At 35.6% G+C, this 18,840-nt stretch overlaps 1 protein-coding gene across 2 annotated transcripts in view; it reads left to right on the top strand.

Moving 5' to 3' along the window:
* Nucleotides 1–18,840, top strand: part of LOC150101887 (peroxisomal acyl-coenzyme A oxidase 3-like) — a 240,026-nt gene that overhangs the window by 92,332 nt on the left and 128,854 nt on the right. For both annotated transcript variants that reach the window (XM_090400298.1, XM_090400297.1), the window contains 2 exons: nucleotides 2,591–2,687; nucleotides 12,422–12,604. In XM_090400298.1, coding sequence (XP_090256424.1) covers nucleotides 2,591–2,687; nucleotides 12,422–12,604 — 280 coding nt within the window. The remainder of the gene's footprint in view (nucleotides 1–2,590; nucleotides 2,688–12,421; nucleotides 12,605–18,840) is intronic.

Here is an 18,840-nt window from a genome sequence, read left to right as displayed (position 1 = left end):
GTAATTCTGGAATTGGAGGAAAACTTCAGTTCAAAATATAATGCAGATGATATTAGAAATTATTATAAACATATCAACATGTGTAAAAACATAAATCTTCACATATATCACTACATTTAGAATAATTTCTAAATGTCGGAACTGTAAGCATTTGTGAATTGGTTTTTAACTAAGATTATGGATGAACAAAGAGCAAACTTTTGAGGACACTGATATTTAAGATTGATTTATAAATTGTTTCATGAAGTAATTATCTTGAATTCTTGCTGATACAATATTTATGTTTAATAGATTATTAGAGCAATTTCCTGTACTTGTCAATGGTCAGTTTTTTAATAAGCTATAATTGATAATAGGACTATAAAAAAAATGTATACATTTATTCTATCTAATATTTCTGTTTTTTTAAAATGACAGTTACCTTGTATACTGTATGGAACTGCATGTTTCTTATTCAGTTCTTTTGCTCTCAGACAGTTATGAATGCAGATTAATCTGCTTAAATGTAACAAGCATATAAGGATTAAAACATCTTATAATGGAGATAATTGATGGCTTACATTTCTTATCCATGTTTTAGTGAACATCTAGGTTATCATAGCCAGTACTGAAGTATCATTTTTAATATTTTGTAAGGTCTTTCTTATCTTAAAAATTCCAAATGCATGCATTCCCAAAAATTTGATATAATTAAATATTAGATATAATTATTAATAGTATCATCATCAAATTCCTGATTTGTACAGGAGATTATAGTACTACATGAAAAATTTACATCATTAATAACTTCCTATCTACAATTTTCCTACAAATCAGTCTGTTACTTGTCAAGACTCCAATATTATCAGATCTTATATTTCTATTCTCTAAGGCACTTTGTACCGTATCAATTCACCTATTTCTTGGTCTTCCTCTGGGTCGTTTTCCTGCTAACCTGGCAGAGAACACTTGTTTTGCTAATCTTTCTTCGCCCATTCTGTTTAAGTGACCATACCACCCTGCTAATGCATTCCTGGATGCTGACGATGTCAAGTTCTTTCCTAATATCCTCGTTTTTAATATGATATTGACATTGATGCCATCTGTTCACCACCTTTAATCTTTCTCAGGACTCTCATATCTGCAGTCTCTAGTCTTTGGTCAAGTGGTTTACTTCTAATCCAGCTCTCAGATCCATAAGTTAAAACTGGTTTGAACACTGTCTTGTATATAGCTAATTTAGTGTTCCGACTAATTTCTCTCTCATTTCATATGGATTTATTCAGTTGACTTCCTACCATGTCAGCTTTGTTGATTATGTTGTCTATCCATATTTAATTTACCATCTTCAGTAAAAATCGTGCCTAAGTAGGTGAAATGTTTTACTTGTTCCACAGGTTCTCCGTTCACAACACAGTTGACATTTTCAACGATTCTACCTATTTTCATTGTCTTTGTCTTTTTATTGCTGACCTTCATACCATACCTATTACAACAGTTATTCAATTTAGTAAGGTAATTTTGCAAACTTGTAGCAGATTTATTTAGAAGTATAACATCGTCTGCATAGAGCCAAGAGCTGACATTAACATCTCCAATTCTGATATCATGTTTAATACCACTTTCCTTCATAATGTGATCCATATAGATAATGAATAACAGAGGGAATAATGTACATCTTTGTCTCACACCAGATTTAACATTAAACCATCTTCATGTACTTCCTTCAATTCTAACTGCTGACTTACAACTCAAATAAAGACTAAGTATCGCTTGATATAATGCCCCATTGACACCATATAACTGTAGTGTATTGAATAGTTTCTCTCTTGGTACCTTGTCATATGCCTTTTCCAGATCGACAAAACTTAAATAGAGATCTTTGTTATATTCCCATGCTTTCTCAACTATTTGTCGTAAAGTGAAGATCTGAACCTGACAGCCTCTATTTGGCCTGAATCCAGCTTGTTCTTCACCAAGCTTTTCTTCCACAATTCTTCTCAACCGTTTCTCAAGTATACTTGCATAGATCTTGCCAGGAACACTCGCTAGGGAAATACCTCTTTAATTCTCACATTCAGTTTTATTTCCTTTTTTATATATGGGTACTATTAGAGCTCCACTCCAATCATCAGGAATTTGTACCTCTGTCCAGGCTTTCTGAACTATATAGTGCAGCCACTGTAAAACTTTTATAACACCATACTTCAGCATTTCTGGTCGAATATCATCTACTCCTGCTGCCTTTCCACATTTCAAGCCTTTAATGGATTTTTCTACTTCAAGTACTGATATGTATTTCTGCCTGTATGCCGGTCGAGTGTTTTTTACAACTGTGCTATCACTGCTTGTTTCATTTAGCAATTTCTCGAAGTAATTACTCCATACTTGGAGGATATCTTTTTCTCCTGTCATCATGTCACCTTTCTCATCTCTAATTCCTTTTACATCACTCTTTCCTCCATTTTTAAGTTTCTTCAGCAACCTCCAGAATATCTTACCAATTATTGATATTATCCAATTATTAATAATATTAATATTATTAATTATCTTATTAATAGCATACAGTTAGTAATATATTGAATAGTATAAATGTACTTTATAATATTAGGTTTCTGATCTTTGACCATTATCACATTCCACGAGAGAGTTTGCTTAGCAAAACTGGAAAAGTAACACATGAGGGGACTTATGTTTCTTCGCTCAAAGTAAGAATGTTTTTGTTTAAAAATATACATTTCAAATCTTTTATTTTTAACGATATTTAAAATTGTTAATGGTTTGTTGATAAGTCATGTTTTTAATTATAAGATTATTTTCATACTGAACTTATAGAACAGGTGATATGTTTTAACAACTTAGGCAAAATTTTTAATGAAGATATCTAAGTTACTAGATACCAAAATAAGCAAGATTGGATATGGTTGGAGCCATTTGTAGAAATTTATGTGGAACAAGAGAGAGAAATCCACCAAAATGCCAAAGTTTCCATAATGGTTAATAATTTGATTCATCTGACTTCTACATCGCTGTTTGCACACACACATTCATTCACTCCACAGTATGGTGTGAATTCTGAATTTATAACAATATCTAGTATAACATGCAACTTTTTTCAACTCATTCTCTTTGTAAAGGTTGCAGTTATATATATCACACTAGTTGAAAATACTTAAAGGATTTAAAATTTAAAATGTTGGCGGAGTGGTTAGCGTATCCGCTCTCCAGCCAAAAGGCTTCTGGTACGAATCCCGCCGTGGGCATGGATCTTTGTGATTGTCTGTGAAAATACTAATGGTGGTGGGCAATAGATGCCATTGGTGTACTTGTATTTGATTGATTGAGTTGTGGAGACAGTTGTAGAGTAGGTACCCTACCTCGATGAATCCTTGGACTCCATGGAGGTGTCACGTAATAATAATAATAAAATCAAAGTCATATTTATCCCCTTTATCAAGATGAGATCACTAATCTGATCCAGAAAAACCTCAACATAGCTAATCTTCAATATTCGAGCATTTATTGGCTATGGTTTGATTGCTGATCATCTTACTGTGGAGAGACAGAAAAATCATTTGTACAACATATTGAAGAACATGTCCAAGATAATGGACATGTTCTTCAACCATTGGAGTGAAGCCGTACTTGGTCATCGTATGCTGAAGAGAGTCTTCAGCTGACGCACAAGACTCTTCGCGAATGAAACATCAAGTGTTAATGGATAAATCGGAACTATTACGCTATTGCGGTGACAAATCTGGGAGTCTTTGGAAATGGCATTAGATCATAAACATCTAAATATTAATCCAAGTATCAACTTGTCTGACTACATACTAGCCATCATTAGCCAAACACGTGAATGCATAAACATGCACAACGTAGTGAACAGTTATTATTATTATGGGTATCTCCATGGAGTCAGTAGACTAATTGCGGGAGAACCAAACTAGCAAAACAATATCTGTCATATCTCTTCTTGAATTCATTTACAGACGAAGAGCTCACAACTAAGTCAGGCAATGAATTCCACTCGTTCACCACCCTCCTCCAGGCAAAAACCCTTGTTCTGACACCTTTGTTAACCACACTCTTCTTTAATTTCCAGGGATGCCATTACGAACCATAACAGTTCAATATACAATTAGAAATATTTTAAAATAACATCAGTCTCTTCTATAATTACACGATGGTTGTCACCTTTGTTAGTCTTACTGTTTAGTCTACTAGTTTGTATGCATTCACCATCATCAAATTCCTGACATGTACCCTCCAGGAGCGTACAGGATATGATAGTACTACATGAAAAATTTACATCATTACTAATTCTTATCTACAATTTTCCTCCAAATCAGTCTGTTACTTGTCAAAACTCTAACATTATCAGATCTTATATTTCTATCGTCTAAGGCACATTGTACCATTTCAATCCACCTATATCTTGGTCTTCCTCTGGGTCGTTTTCCTGCCACCTGGCAGAGAACACTTGTTTTGCTAATTTTTCCTTGCTCATTCTGTTTAAGTAACCATACCACCAGAGATTAGCTCTGCTAACATTCGTTTAAGTAACCATAACGTATATGCCGACAATGTCAAGCTCTTTCCTAATATCCTCGTTTTTAATATGATATTGCCATTGATGCCATCTGTTCACGCCTCTAATCTTTCTCATTGCTCTCATATATGCAGTGTCTAGTCTTTGGTCAAGTGTTTTACTTCTGACCCAGCTCTCAGATGCATAAGTTAAAACTGGTTTGAACACTGTCTTGTATACAGCTAATTTAGTGTTCCGACTAATTTCTCTCTTATTCCATATGAATTTTTCAGTTGACTTCCTACCATACCAGCTTTATTGATTCTGTTGTCTATTTCATTATTTAATTTGCCATCTTCACTAAAAATTGTGCCTAAGTAGGTGAAATGTTTTACTTGTTCCACAGGTTCTCCATTCACAACGCAGTTCACACTTTCAACGATTCTGCCTATTTTCATTGTCTTTTTCTTTTTATTGCTGTCCTTCATACCATATCTATTACAACAGTTATTCAATTTAGTCAGAAAATCTTGCAAACTTGTAGCGGATTTATTTAGAAGTATAACATCGTCTGCATAAAGCAAAGAGCTGACATTAACATCTCCAATTCTGATATCATGTTTAATACCACTTTTCTTCATAATGTGATCCATGTAGATAATGAATAACAGAGGGGATAATGTACATCCTTGTCTCACATCAGATTTAACATTAAACCATCTTCCTGTACTTCCTTCAATTCTAACGGCTGATTTACTACTCAATTAAAGAATAAGTATTGCTTGATATAATGCCCCATTGATACCATATAACTGTAGCATATTGAATAGTTTCTCTCTTTTGACACCTTGCCATATGCCTTTTCCAGATCGACAAAACTTAAATACATCTCTTTGTTATATTCCAATGCTTTCTCAACTATTTGTCATAAAGTGGAGATCTGATCCTGTCAGCCTGTATTTGGCCTGAATCCAGCTTGTTCTTCACCAAGCTTTTCTTCCACAATTCTTCTCAACCGTTTCTCAAGTATACTTGCATATATTTTACCAGGAACACTCAGTAGGGAAATACCTCTCTAATTCTGACATTCAGTTTTATTTCGCTTTTTATATATGGCTACTATGAGAACTGTACTCCAAACATCAGGAATTTGTCCCTCTGTCCAGGCTTTCTGAACTATGCAGTGCAGCCACTGTAAGACTTTTATACCACCATACTTCAGCATTTCTGGTCGAATATCATCTACTACTGCTGCCCTCTCGGCGGACCCCATAACCCCTAGATAGCGTGTCCCCTGGGTGGCGGATAGGGGAGCCCACCATGTGTGTGTGTGTGTACATGCACGTGAGTGTGTGTGTGTGTATGTGTGTGTGTGTGTGTGTGTATATATATATATATATATATATATATATATATATATGGTGGGGTGGTCCAAATATACTGAATAAGGACTCGTTGACCAACAGAGCCATAATGGGGAATCATCTTGATTGTAAGTGAAGCAGCACTCCCATGAACCCCTAGCTGGATCTATCCTCTCCTTCTTCTACTTTGAGGAAGATCCACTTACTTTAATCTTTCCTATAAGGCCTTATCAGCCAACTCTTCTTATTTTATGACCCTTATGCTATTAGAGTACTTGAGGGCCATGGGGTCTTTTCATTTCTAGCCTTACAACCATGCCCTCTCTATAAACCTTACTATAACTCTTCTGTAATCTACTCTTTCCCCTTCAATATACCCTATTCCTCCTATGGGTTTAAATTTGGAAGAAGGCTAGTTCAGAAGCCTTAAGGTAGCAGCCCTACCTCTGAACTATTCCATTGTCAGGCTAGTCCCCTGACATGGAGAATATAATCCTACTTGTAAGCTGACAAAAAAAGATAATCGGATTGAATCTATGGGAAACGACCGTGGAATGGAAAAGGTAAAACGAAAATATAAATGACAAAATATAACACACATAGCAAACTGGAATGTAAGAGGAATAGCATATAAAGAAATAGAATTAGACCAGTTACTAAATGAAAGAAATTTTAAAATAGCAGTAATCACTGAAACAAAAAAGAAATTAAAAGGAACTATGAGAACTGAAAATTTTAATGTGATATACAGTGGAGTCGACAGAGACCAAAGAGCACAAGCAGGAGTCATGATTTGGATTCATAATTCCTTTTCAAAACAGTTAAAACATTATAAATTATGGAATGAAAGAATAATAGAAGCTAGAATAAAAACAGATAGAGGCTATTTAACAATAATTGGTTTATATGCCCCAGAAGAAGGAAGAGAACAGGATAATATTGATTTTTATAATCAGCTACAAAACATATATAATAAAATAAATAAAAATGACTACATAATTTTAGCAGAAGAATTTCTAAATTACTACACAGAACTGTGGACAGACAAATATTTTAAAAAAGACAACTGGTAAACAATTAACGAAAATGAAAAGGAAATTACTGAGGAAGAATTAGAAATCAGCCTGAAAGAAACAAGAAACAGAAAATCACCTAGAGAAGATAAGCTAGGTTCAGAACTATATAAATACGCAGGAACAAGATTCAAAGAAAGACTCTTATTATTTTTAAATAAAATTTACTCAACTGGTATCCCCCCAATAGAATGGAAAAAAGCAGTTGTGATTCCTATCTTTAAGAAAGGTAATAGAGATGACCCTAAAAACTATAGAGGTATCAGTATACTAAATTCCTGTTACAAAATATATAGAAGAATCTTAAATAACAAACTAATAAAATATTCCAACAACCTTATTTAGAAGTACAGAATGGATTTAGAAAAGGACGATCATGTATAGACCCAGCCTTTTGCCTAAAATTAATAATAGAGAAAAGAAGAGAATATAATTTAGAAACACATATTGCATTTATTGACTTTGAAAAAGCATTTGACAAAGTTAAAAGAAACATATTATTTAACATATTAAAAGAAAGACAAATACCAAATAAAATCCTAAAAGCTATCACAAGTATATATGAAAATAATCAAATACAAATAAGATTAAATCATGAGCTGTCATATACAAGAGAGATAAATCAAGGGGTCCGACAGGGATGTCCCCTCTCAGCAACTCTTTTTAATATCTACTTAAATGAAATAATAATAAAATGGAGTAAAAATTTACATCAAGGAATTAAACTTTCTCCTACAGTTAACTTAAACACTCTCCTCTTTGCCGATGACCAAATAATAATTACAAATTCAGAAGATAACTTACACTTAGGCACTGTAGGCGCAGGGGGGTGGTGGAAGAACCCCTTTGGAATCTTCGAAATTCAAGTCATCAGAATTCAAGGAGAACTGGCCTACCAGTTCGGAACATGGGGGGGGTAGGCGCCAGGGGGGCAGAGCCCCTAGTTTCACTATAATAAGATGCAAAAAAATAATTTGCCACATGCTATATATTTCAGTGTGCCACATTACACTGAGAAATGCATCAAGAAATCCTATCCTAATTTTCCTCCAACTTAATTTTCTACTGAAACATATTAAGATTGTATATATATGCTCTCTACTCCACAATTTTTAAGCTTTTTCCAAGTGGGCTACAGCCAGCAAAGTTTGTGAAATACTGACTTAAAGGTTTGCCATATGTATGCCCAAAGTGTGATTCGGTCCACGATCAACTGCCTCTGGAAAGTAGACGTGCTATCGATTCACTCACTCTCTAAAGTGTGTGTGTGTGTGCTGCATATAACTTAGGCTTAGTAGTTCAGTTAGTATCAACAATGCCATTTAGTTCAAAAGATCTAGGAGATGCAGAGAACCTTTATAAGGGATCTTCAACTGAAGGTGAATTAGCCAGTCTTTATAAGGTGGTAGCAGTGTTTTTATCTCACAAAATAAAAGCAAACCAGCCAGAATGCATGCAGTTTACAGACATAATGCACTGTTGTCACAGCCTTAATAATTTTGGCCAAAAATTCAAACAAACCATAACTCAGTCATTTTATACATATGCTTGTTATTATTACATGGTATCTACATGGAGTCAAGACTCATTGTGGGAGTCTTGACTCCATGTATACCTATCATACTTCTTAAACTCGCATACCGTGGGCACTCACAACTACCTCTGCAATTCATTTCAGTTATCTGTGACTCAAAGTAAAAAATTTACTATACACACCCTTACTAATACTCTTTCACAACAGGGGATGATCCCTCGTTCTCTCCCTACTCAGCATGTATTAAAAATTTCTTTTGTATCAGTCTTACAGAATCTCTTTAGTGATTTATAAGTTTCTGTTGTGTCCCCTCTCCTCCAAGTGTCTGCAACCCACATACCTTTAATTTCTCCTCACAGAATATTCTACGGGGGGGGGGGGTGAGCTTTAAGGTCAAAGCTGTATAACTGAGAGGAGATCTCCACATAGCCTTTAAAGGAATGCAGAGAACTGACCTAATGTCCGATACTCACTTTTTCGTGGTGCACCCAGTTAGACCTCTGTATACTGAACAAACGAGAATGGGCTGGCAATTTGGGATTTAGCCGACCAAATTGTATTCTTATTGGCTTAAACCAAAATATAAAATTATGGTACAACATGACAGAATTTTATGCCAGCTGGGGCATCTCCCAGTTAAACAAGACCCCCCCCCGTTGTTTTCTCCAGGGAACCAGGGTGAACACCGAAAAGTCAGCTCCTGGAACAAATCCCACCCATCACCAGAGTTCAAGATCGGTACTATCAACATAAGAAGCCTGAATGGCAAAGAAATGGATCTGGCTGAAGGAATTGGATAAGTTCAAGATCAACATAATAGGGGTGACTGAAAGAAAACAGCCAAAATCCGGTGAGATTTTAATGAGCAATAAATACAAAATGTTATATTCAGGCAATGATGGTCAGGGAAAAGAAGGTGTAGCTATAGTATTGAACACAAAATATGAGGCTAAACTTGTTGAATGGCAGGCAATATCAAGTACATTGATGTGGGCAAACATCAGAATGGAGAACTGGACAATCAGACATATTTGTGCATATGGATCAACAGAAGGTTCTACTATGGTAAAAGTGGAGGAATTTTTTAAGGCTATAGAGAAAACTGACTAAATTGAAAAAAATGTTTTGGGAAAATATTAACATACAAAAATATTTTGGGAAAATTTACAGAAAAGAGCAAAGCTTATAAAAAAAGTAAATACCTGTTATATTTCTGCTCAGGACATGGACTGGTTATTACTAACGTGATGTTAGTAATAACCTGATTAAAATGTGCAAAAATCCACATGGAGAGAAGAGGCAAGGAATAAAAAAAGTCTCATTGACTATGTTATTGTTGATAGTGATGTTTTCTTGCCAGTGCAGGACACTAGAGTGTACAGAGGATTTGAAATTGGAAGTGATCACTATTTAGTCTTGAGCAGGATAAAATTGAATTTCATATTGAAAAGAAGAACATGTAAGAAAGTTTTAAAGTGAATAAAAGTTGAGCAGCTCTCAGATGTGAACCGTAGATTAAAATACACTAACAGTATTCAAAAAAAAATGAAAGAGCTTGAGAACAGGAACCAAACCTTGGAGATTCAGTGATAAATCCTGAAGGAAAACATAGATTGATTCAGCCAGAGAGGCATTTTGTGAGGTTGTCTGCAAGGATAGAAAAATTAGAACTCCATGGTGGACACAGGAAGTTAAAGAGGCAGTGAAGGAAAAGAAGAAAGCATATCAAAAGTTCCTGTCAAATAAGTCAGCTTGTGCTCTTAGAGAATATAGAGACAAATGCAAGAATGCTAAACACTGTGTAAAACTAGCTAAACAAAAGTCATGGGAAAACTTTGGCAAGAACATAGAAAATAAATATCAGGAAGGTGGCAAAATATTCTGGAGGCTGTTGAAGAAGCTCAGAAATGGAGGAAAGAGTCTGTTAAAGTAATTAGCGATCATAAAGGTGACATGAACTGGAGAAAAAGATATCCTTGTTGTATGGTGTAATTATTTCAAAAAATTCCTAATTGAAACAGTCAGTGAGAGCACAATAGTAAAAAAAAAAACCCTCAATAGGGATGCAGTCAGGAATACCTATCCATACTTGAAGTAGAAAAGGCCATCAAAAGCCTGAAATGTAGAAAACTGGAGTAGATGATATTCAACAAGAAATGCTCTAGTATGGAGGTATAAAAGTACAGTGGCTGCACTGCTGCATAGTTCAGAAGGCCTGGACCCAGGGACGAATTCCAGATGACTGGAGTAGAGCTCTCATACCATATATAAAAAGGGAAATAAAACTGAATGTGAAAATTACAGAGGTATTTCTCGACTGAGTGTTCCTGGTAAAATATATGCAAGTATACTTGAGAAACGGTTGAGAAGAATTGTGGAAGAAAAGCTTGGTGAAGAACAAGCTGGATTCAGGCCAAATAGAGGCTGTCAGGATCAGATCTTCACTTTACGACAAATAGTTGAGAAAGCATGGGAATATAACAAAGATCTGTATTTTTAACTTTTGTAGATCTGGAAAAGGCATATGGCAAGGTGTCAAGAGAGAGAAGCTATTTAATATGCTACAGTTATATGGTATCAATGGGGCATTATATCAAGCAATAGTCTTTATTTCAGTTGTAAGTCAGCAGTTAGAATTGAAGTACAGGAAGGTGGTTTAATGTTAAATCTGGTGTCAGATAAGGATGTACATTATTCCCTCTGTTATTCATTATCTATATGGATCACATTATGAAGGTAAGTGGTATTAAACCTAATATCAAAATTGGAGATGTTAATGTCAGCTCTTTACTTTATGCAGATAATATTATACTTTTAAATAAATAAATCTAGTACAAGTCTGCAAGATTCCCTGACTAATTAAATAACTGTTGTAATAAATTAGGTATGAAAATTAGCAATAACAAGACAATGAGAATAGGCAGAAGTATTGAAGATATCAACTGCATTGAGAACAAGTAAATAAAACATTTCAGCTACTTAGGCATGATTTTTAGTGAAAATGGTAAATTAAATAATGAAATAGACAACAGAATCAATAAAGCTGGTATGGTAGGAAGTCAACTGAATAAATTTATATGGAATAAGAGAGAAATTAGTCAAAACACTAAATTACCTGTATACAAGACAGTGTTCAAACCAATTTTAACTTATGGATCTGAGAGCTGGGTTAGAAATAAAACACTTGACCAAAGACTAGAGACCGCAGATATGAGGGTCTGACAAAGATTAGTTGTGTGAACAGATGGCATTAGTGGCAATATCATATTAAAAACGAGGATATTAGGAAAGAACTTAACATTTTTAGCAGTGCTGCTAATCTCAGGTGGTATGGTCACTTAAACAGAATGGGAAAGAAAGATTAGCAAAACAAGTGTTCTCTGTCAAGTTGGCTCGAAAAAGACCCAGGTGGAAGACCAAGATATTGGTGGATTGATACAATCAAAGGTGATTTAGAAAATAAAAATATAAATCTGATAATGGTAGAGTCTTGACAGGTAACACATTGATTTGGAGGAAAATTGCAGATAGGAAGTTGACGCATTGGTTTCATATAAGCAAGGCCAAATATCTCACCAGTTTTGTGTCTATGCTGCCCTCTTTTTTTTTTTTTTTTTGTATGTTATTATAAAAAATTTTTAAAAATAAAGGAACTTTTGTTACTTATATACATTATTGGGAATTAACTATAATATAGTTAATTCCCAAGACAATTCCTTTTCACTCAATGTGGCCTAGGCAAGCCAACAGGTTTGGATACTGATGTTTTAAATGTTTCTTAATCAAATTCTTTTTCCATTGTATAGTATTATTAATGTCACTTACTGAAAAATAATCAGTGCATATAAACAGAACTAATAGTTATTTAGCAATTGCAGTGATGGTAGGTAAGAAAAATATTTAACTATAAGCATAATCTTTTTTTTTTATTTTCTTATAGAATGCTAATCAGAGAAGTGGGGAGACATTTGGAATGCTCTCGATGGGTCGTATTGGAATTGTTGGCATCTGTGTCTCCTATTTGCAGATGTGTCTTCCAATAGCAGTTAGGTACTCTGCTGTGAGACGCCAGTTTGGTAAACCTGGTAATGAAGAAATGCCTATCCTTGAATACCAGTTACAGGTAATGTAAATATTTGATTTTTGCTTGTTATATTTCTTAAATTTTTTGATAATATTGACTATCTAGCCTGTAGCATTTAAAATTGGTATGCTACAATCCTGATTATTTGAGTGGATGGAAACAAGTACTATCTGTACTATAGCAAATAACTGTAATTGCAAACTCACTATAACATTGTCATTCTAAGGGAGAGTCCCTATCATTATGATAAGTTCCTTCTAGATCTCCCTATTTTCATTCTTTCTCTTCAATAGCTTATAACTTCTTCCATTTAATCTAAGTACATCCTCTAATAATGCATATTTTGGTTATCCACTTCTCCTTTTCTCTAACATCCCTTCTAATATGTTTACCATCCATCCGTTATTGTTTCCATATTTGTCCAAGGAATTTCTATTTCTTCCTATGATTGTCTTCTTCAATGCTCTGTTCTCTTTTATTTCATATCTTCTGTCATAGTCCAAGTCTCATAATCCTATAAGAATACACTCCAAACAAATGTTTTGATAAACATTTGGGCTAAAAATGAATCTATATGAAACTAAATATAAAATTGAAATTTAAACATTGGGTTGAAAATGATAATTAATTCAAATTGATTGTATTAATAAATAATTTAACATTCCATTTCAGATGTGTATATTGCCAAGTCTTATGGGAAGGATCACTACTCCAATTTTGATCTTCAATGAGGTTTCATCAGCAAGAGCTAATCATTGGATCTAGCTCCCATGAGTCTTCACTTAGGTGTAAGCAGTTAGTTTGCACATGAAGTATCTTCACAAATCAACTACCTTAGTATCCTATAATGTGCAACACACTTCTTTTGATATGTATATTGTGCTGTATATTATGGGAAGGGTCTCTACCCAGACATGTTTCAATTTTTATTGAAGTCTCATCATTTATGAATTATATATGGAAAATATATACTTTTAACACTAATTTCACCTCAATATCTTTCTAGGTCTAGCTTCCAGTGATGACTCTACAGTAAAGCTCAAAAGCATCTGAGCCATTAATGCACAGCAATATATACATCTGAAAGGATGTGTGCTCCATATTATTATTATATGGGCACCTCCATGGACTCCAAAGACTCATTGTGGGAGACCCAGTCTATCCACACAATCTGTCATACCTCTTCTTGAACCCATTAACAGAAAAAGCACTCACAACTGACTCTAGCAACCCATTCCACTTATTCCCCACTCTCCAAGCAAAAAATCTAGACCTCACATCCCTACTGACCACACCTTTATTCAACTTCCATGGATGACCCCCTTGTTCTGGTCACTCTAGCCAAGTGCTGAAACATTTCCCCTGCATCTATCCTATAAAATCCTTTAAGCAACTTAAATGTTTCTATCATATCCCCTCTTTTTCTCCTATCAACCAACTTCTGCCATACACACGCCTTCAATCTATCCTCATAAGGAACATTCCACAGTCCATTCACTATCTTGGTCACTCGCCTCTGAATCCTCACCCCCAAGAAACCAGAGGACCAGACTTGAGCACAGTAATCCAGATGTGGGCATATCAAGGACTCATAAAGAGGAATAACAACTTCCTTATCTCTACTTGTTAATGTGTTCTTCAATAGCCAAGTAATCTTATGGGCTACCTCAGCAACCTTAGCAGAATGTTTTCTAAACTTTACCTCTCTGTCTACCACTATCCCTAAATCTCTAGCTTCCTCTATTTCCTGGAGTACAGTGCCATCAATGTGATACACAGCTTGTAATCTATTTATCCCAAAATGCATAACTTGACATTTTTCGACATTAAACTGACATCAATTAACTTTTGCCCATACTGACAGCCTATTTAAATCTTCCTGTTTAAATTTTCCTGCAAGCTCGATATCATCTTGATTAACTATTACTCTACCTAATTTTGCATCATCAGCAAACAACTGGATATTTTCTTTCAGGTCATTTCCTATATCATTTATTATTATTATTCAGGCCTCCATGCAGTCAAAAGAGTCGTTGTAAGATCCTAGAAAACACAAAGTCTGTCATAACAGTCATTGACCGTTTGTACTCTCACCACTATCAGGCAATACATTCCACAGTTCAACCACTCTCCACGCAAAGAAACCACTCCTCACATTCTTGCTCACAGCTTCCTCTCATAACTTCCAGGAATGGCCCCTTGTCCTTGTTCCTTCCCCTGTTCCACCAAACAAAAGAACTCCCCAGTGTCAATCCTGTAACTACCTCTCAACAGTTTAAAAGTCTTAATCATATCACCTCTCCTTCTTCTGTCTACCAAACTCTGCAGTCCACATTCCCTCAGCCGATCCTCATAACCAACATTGTATAGTCCTGATTGATCTTTGTTATCTGCCTCTATACCCTTTTCGCAGTTAATTTATCTCCTTCAAATCCTGGGGACCAAATTTGAGAACAATAGTCAAAGTGTGGTCTGATCAAGGCTTTATACAATGGAAAAATGGCAACACTTTTATCTCAGCAGGTCAGCATCCTTCTCAGTATTGCAGCAATCCTCTGGGTTACCTTCACCATCTTTTCAATATGTTCTCTGAATTTCAGGTTCCTATCAATCATCACCCCCAGATCTCTTGTCTCCCCTACTACTCCAGTACAGCTCCTCCAACAGAGTATGCTGTCTCCCATCCATGTATCCCAAACTTCAAGACTTTATATTTTGCTGCATTAAACTGATACACCCATTCCTTTGCCCATCTGTCCAGTTTATTCAAATCCTCCTGCAGGGCTGCCACATCTACACTATTACTAATAACCCTTCCTACCTTCACATCATCTGCACACGACTAAATATCCCCCTGCAATCTACTGACAATGTCATTGATATAAAGGTTAAACAATGCAGGTTCCAGTACTGGTCCATGTGGGGCCCTGCTTGTAACCTTCCGCCTCCTTGATATTGCCCCACCATACACAACTCTGTATGGTGGGTCAACTGGATTCAGATAGCCAATCCTGAATCCAGTTGACTAACCTGACATCTAAACCCATGTGCTGCAACTTAAATATCAGCTTATCATGCAGTACAAACACCTTTGCAAAATCCAAAAAAATGTCAGAATGTACCTTTCCCTCATCTACTGCTCTTGCCATGTTATTATAAAAGGCAATCATATTACTAAAGCAAGATCACATCCATGATTCTCACAGATAACATTACCCTCATCTCTCCAACACTGTAATTGGTCCCTCATTAATTTCTCCAAGATCTTAACAACCACTGATGAAACACAAACTGGTCTATAATTTGACACTTCGTCTGCTAGTGCCCTTATCTTACCTTCCTTCCATTCCTTGGGTACCTTTCCCATAGCAAGACTTTCAATGAAACGCCAGGTCAATAGAGCTGTCAGTTCTTTAGCATATTCCCTTAAAACCCGTGGCAAAATTCCATCCATTCCCACAGCTTTATTGACATCCAGGGTACTCAGTATTTGAGACACATTCTCCTCTTGCACCTCAAACCTGCTCTATAACTCTAGTATTAAAACTTACTTCTCCAGGATGAAATACTCCAATAAAGTGTTCATTGAATAACTCTGCTGTCCTCTGCATCAGTCACTCTATTCCCATTTTATCCCACAATGTCATTCTTCCACAATCATTTCTCCTCCTACTGGCCATATAGCTAAAAAAATTAACTAGGATTTTCTTTGGCTCTTAGAGCCAATCTCTTCTCATATTCCAATTTTGCCTTCCTAACCATACTAGTCACTCTCCTGGCCTGAGTCTTATATTCTTGATGCATCTGCTCTCCATCCCTCTTCTTATATCTCTTCCATAACCTCTTTTTCACCTGCAGTTCCTGTTTGATATTTTTTGTCATCCACTTAACACCAAATTGTTGTTCAGATTGGGGTGGTTGATAAGAATTTCACAGGCTTCTTTAAATTTGCGTTCATACCATGTTTTGGTGTGATGTAAACAACTGGTGCTTTTCCAGTCAATTCTGTGTAAAGTGTTCAGGGCATGATCAGAAAGGCCAACTTCACCATAGTTATTATATTTCATGTGTCCTTTATGTTCCTTTGTCTGATAGGAATTGTGCATCCTGTTTCCCCTATATATGGTATATTACAGGTGCAATAAATATGGTATGCTCAAGGATGGGCCAGAGGAGGGAGTGGATCTTTGGATGAGTTGAGTAAGCTTTTTAATTTTACAGGAAGTTTAAAGGTGACTTTGAGGTTGTATTTTTGTAGTATTCTGTTTATTTTATCTGATGTCCCTTTAATGTAAGGAATGGTTATAGTTTTATTGTAGTCTGGTTTATTTTTGTTTTTTATTGAAGTGTTGTAGAGAATTTTGTTGATAGTGTTTTGACTGTAACCATTTTTTAGAAAAGTATTGCTGATAACTTTAAATTCATCTTTAAAGATGAATTTAAAGTTATCAGCAATATTTGGGTGGTGGTGGTGGTGGTAGGAGTTTATGTGTATATATTGGTCAGTATGTGTCGGTTTCTGGTAAATAGTGAAGGAAAGACTGCCAGAAGGAAGACGTGTGACAAGTGTATCTAGAAACGGAAGTGTGTTCTGTTTTTTCAATCTCAATTGTGAACTGTATGCATTTGTGTTGTTTCTTTAGGTGGCTAAGGAAAATGTCTAGTGGCCATGAGACCAGATCGCAAAAATCATCAATGTATCTAAGCCAGACTTTGGGCTTTAAAGGAGAGGAATCTAGAGCATGTTGCTCAAAATGTTCCATATAAAAGTTAGCAATGGGGGGGGGGGGATAATGGAGAGTCCATGGCTGTGCCTTCTTTTTGTAGGTAGAAAGCGTTTTGCCATACAAAATAACCAGAATGTAATACATGCGCAAAGAGCGTCGTGATATCTGGAGGGAATTTGTTTTTAAAAGAAGGATTGTGTCATTGATTGGGACATTCATAAAGAGGGCAGAGACGTCAAAACTGAATAATAAATCATCTTTTTCTAATCTAATGTCTTTGATTATGTTTATGAAGTGTATGTTTCTGATATAGGAGGGGAAATGACCAACTCCTTGAGTGTTGCCGCTAATTTCTTGTCTAAGTGATAATTCTGGCTATCTATACCTTCGATTATCGGCCGGAGTGGTGTGTTTTGTTTGTGTATCTTTGGTAAACCGTAAATTCTCAGGGAATGAGCGTAGTACGGAAGTAGTTTTTTGACTGTATCTTCAGGCCATGTAGTAATAGATTTAAGTAGTTTCTCTGTTTTCTTTTTTATTGTATTGGTTGGGTCATAGTTAACACGTTGGTATGTACTATTGTCCGAGACTAGCAGATTCATTTTTTCTAAATAAGTGGTTCGGTTTAGAATAACGGTGGCACTTCCTTTATTGGCTCTAGTTATTACGATGGTCGGATTTCATTTTAACGATTTCACCACCGTTAATTCGTTTTTCGTTAAGTTAGTTGTTATTTCTTATGATTTAGCCTTAAGCCTCATCAAACTAAAGAGAAAATTTACCTCAACAATTCCATCCTGGTACTTCTAATTTCCCTTAATTGACACACTGACTCGTCCAGAGAACAGCAATCTCTTCAGATGCCTACATCCTTCCTCATTTAAATGCAAATGGGCTCTTGCATGTAGTTCCTTTCTGTCCTCAAATGCCCTCCAAGCATCCATGTATTGCAAGCCTCTCTCCTTACACATTCGGGCTATCATACTATTCATTATTAATGCTCTTCTACTCAGCTCTTCATTATCATACCTTGGCAACACAAACACATTATCTTCCATCTCTGAGTTTTCTTCTGTACGACCTCAAGCATGAATCTCAGATCTCTCTCGTCACCCGATTTACACTGCCTCTCAAGTCATTCATGACCACCATCACAATCATCTTATCTTAATTATCATTTTCAGCCTAATAGTTTTTAACTATTGGGACACATGAGAATGCAGAGAATTTCTAATTGGAATTGACCATTCAGTGTTTAGCAGGATAAAATTGAAGTTTTATAGTGAAAAGAAGTGTATAAGGAAGTTTTGAAACAAATCAAGGTTGACCAGCTATTAGAGGTGAACTGTAGACTAAATATGCAACCATTATTCAGTAATAATAAAATTTAAAACATGACAGGTTGAAAACAAGAACCAAATCCTGAAGAAAACATGTCTCTTTGACAGAATGATTCAGCCAGAGAGGTATGTGGTGAGATAATCTGCAAAGATAGAAAAATCAGGACTCTGTGGTGGATGGACTCAGAAAGTTAAAGATGCCATCAAG

This window comes from Typopeltis vanoorti, chromosome 11 (genome assembly GCF_054136105.1).
Source record: "Typopeltis vanoorti isolate ZY-2024b chromosome 11, IOZ_Tvanoo_1.0, whole genome shotgun sequence".
Classification (NCBI taxonomy): Eukaryota; Metazoa; Arthropoda; class Arachnida; order Uropygi; family Thelyphonidae; genus Typopeltis; species Typopeltis vanoorti.
Note: the sequence above shows the minus strand (reverse complement) of the source record. Positions and strands in the feature narration are given on the sequence as shown.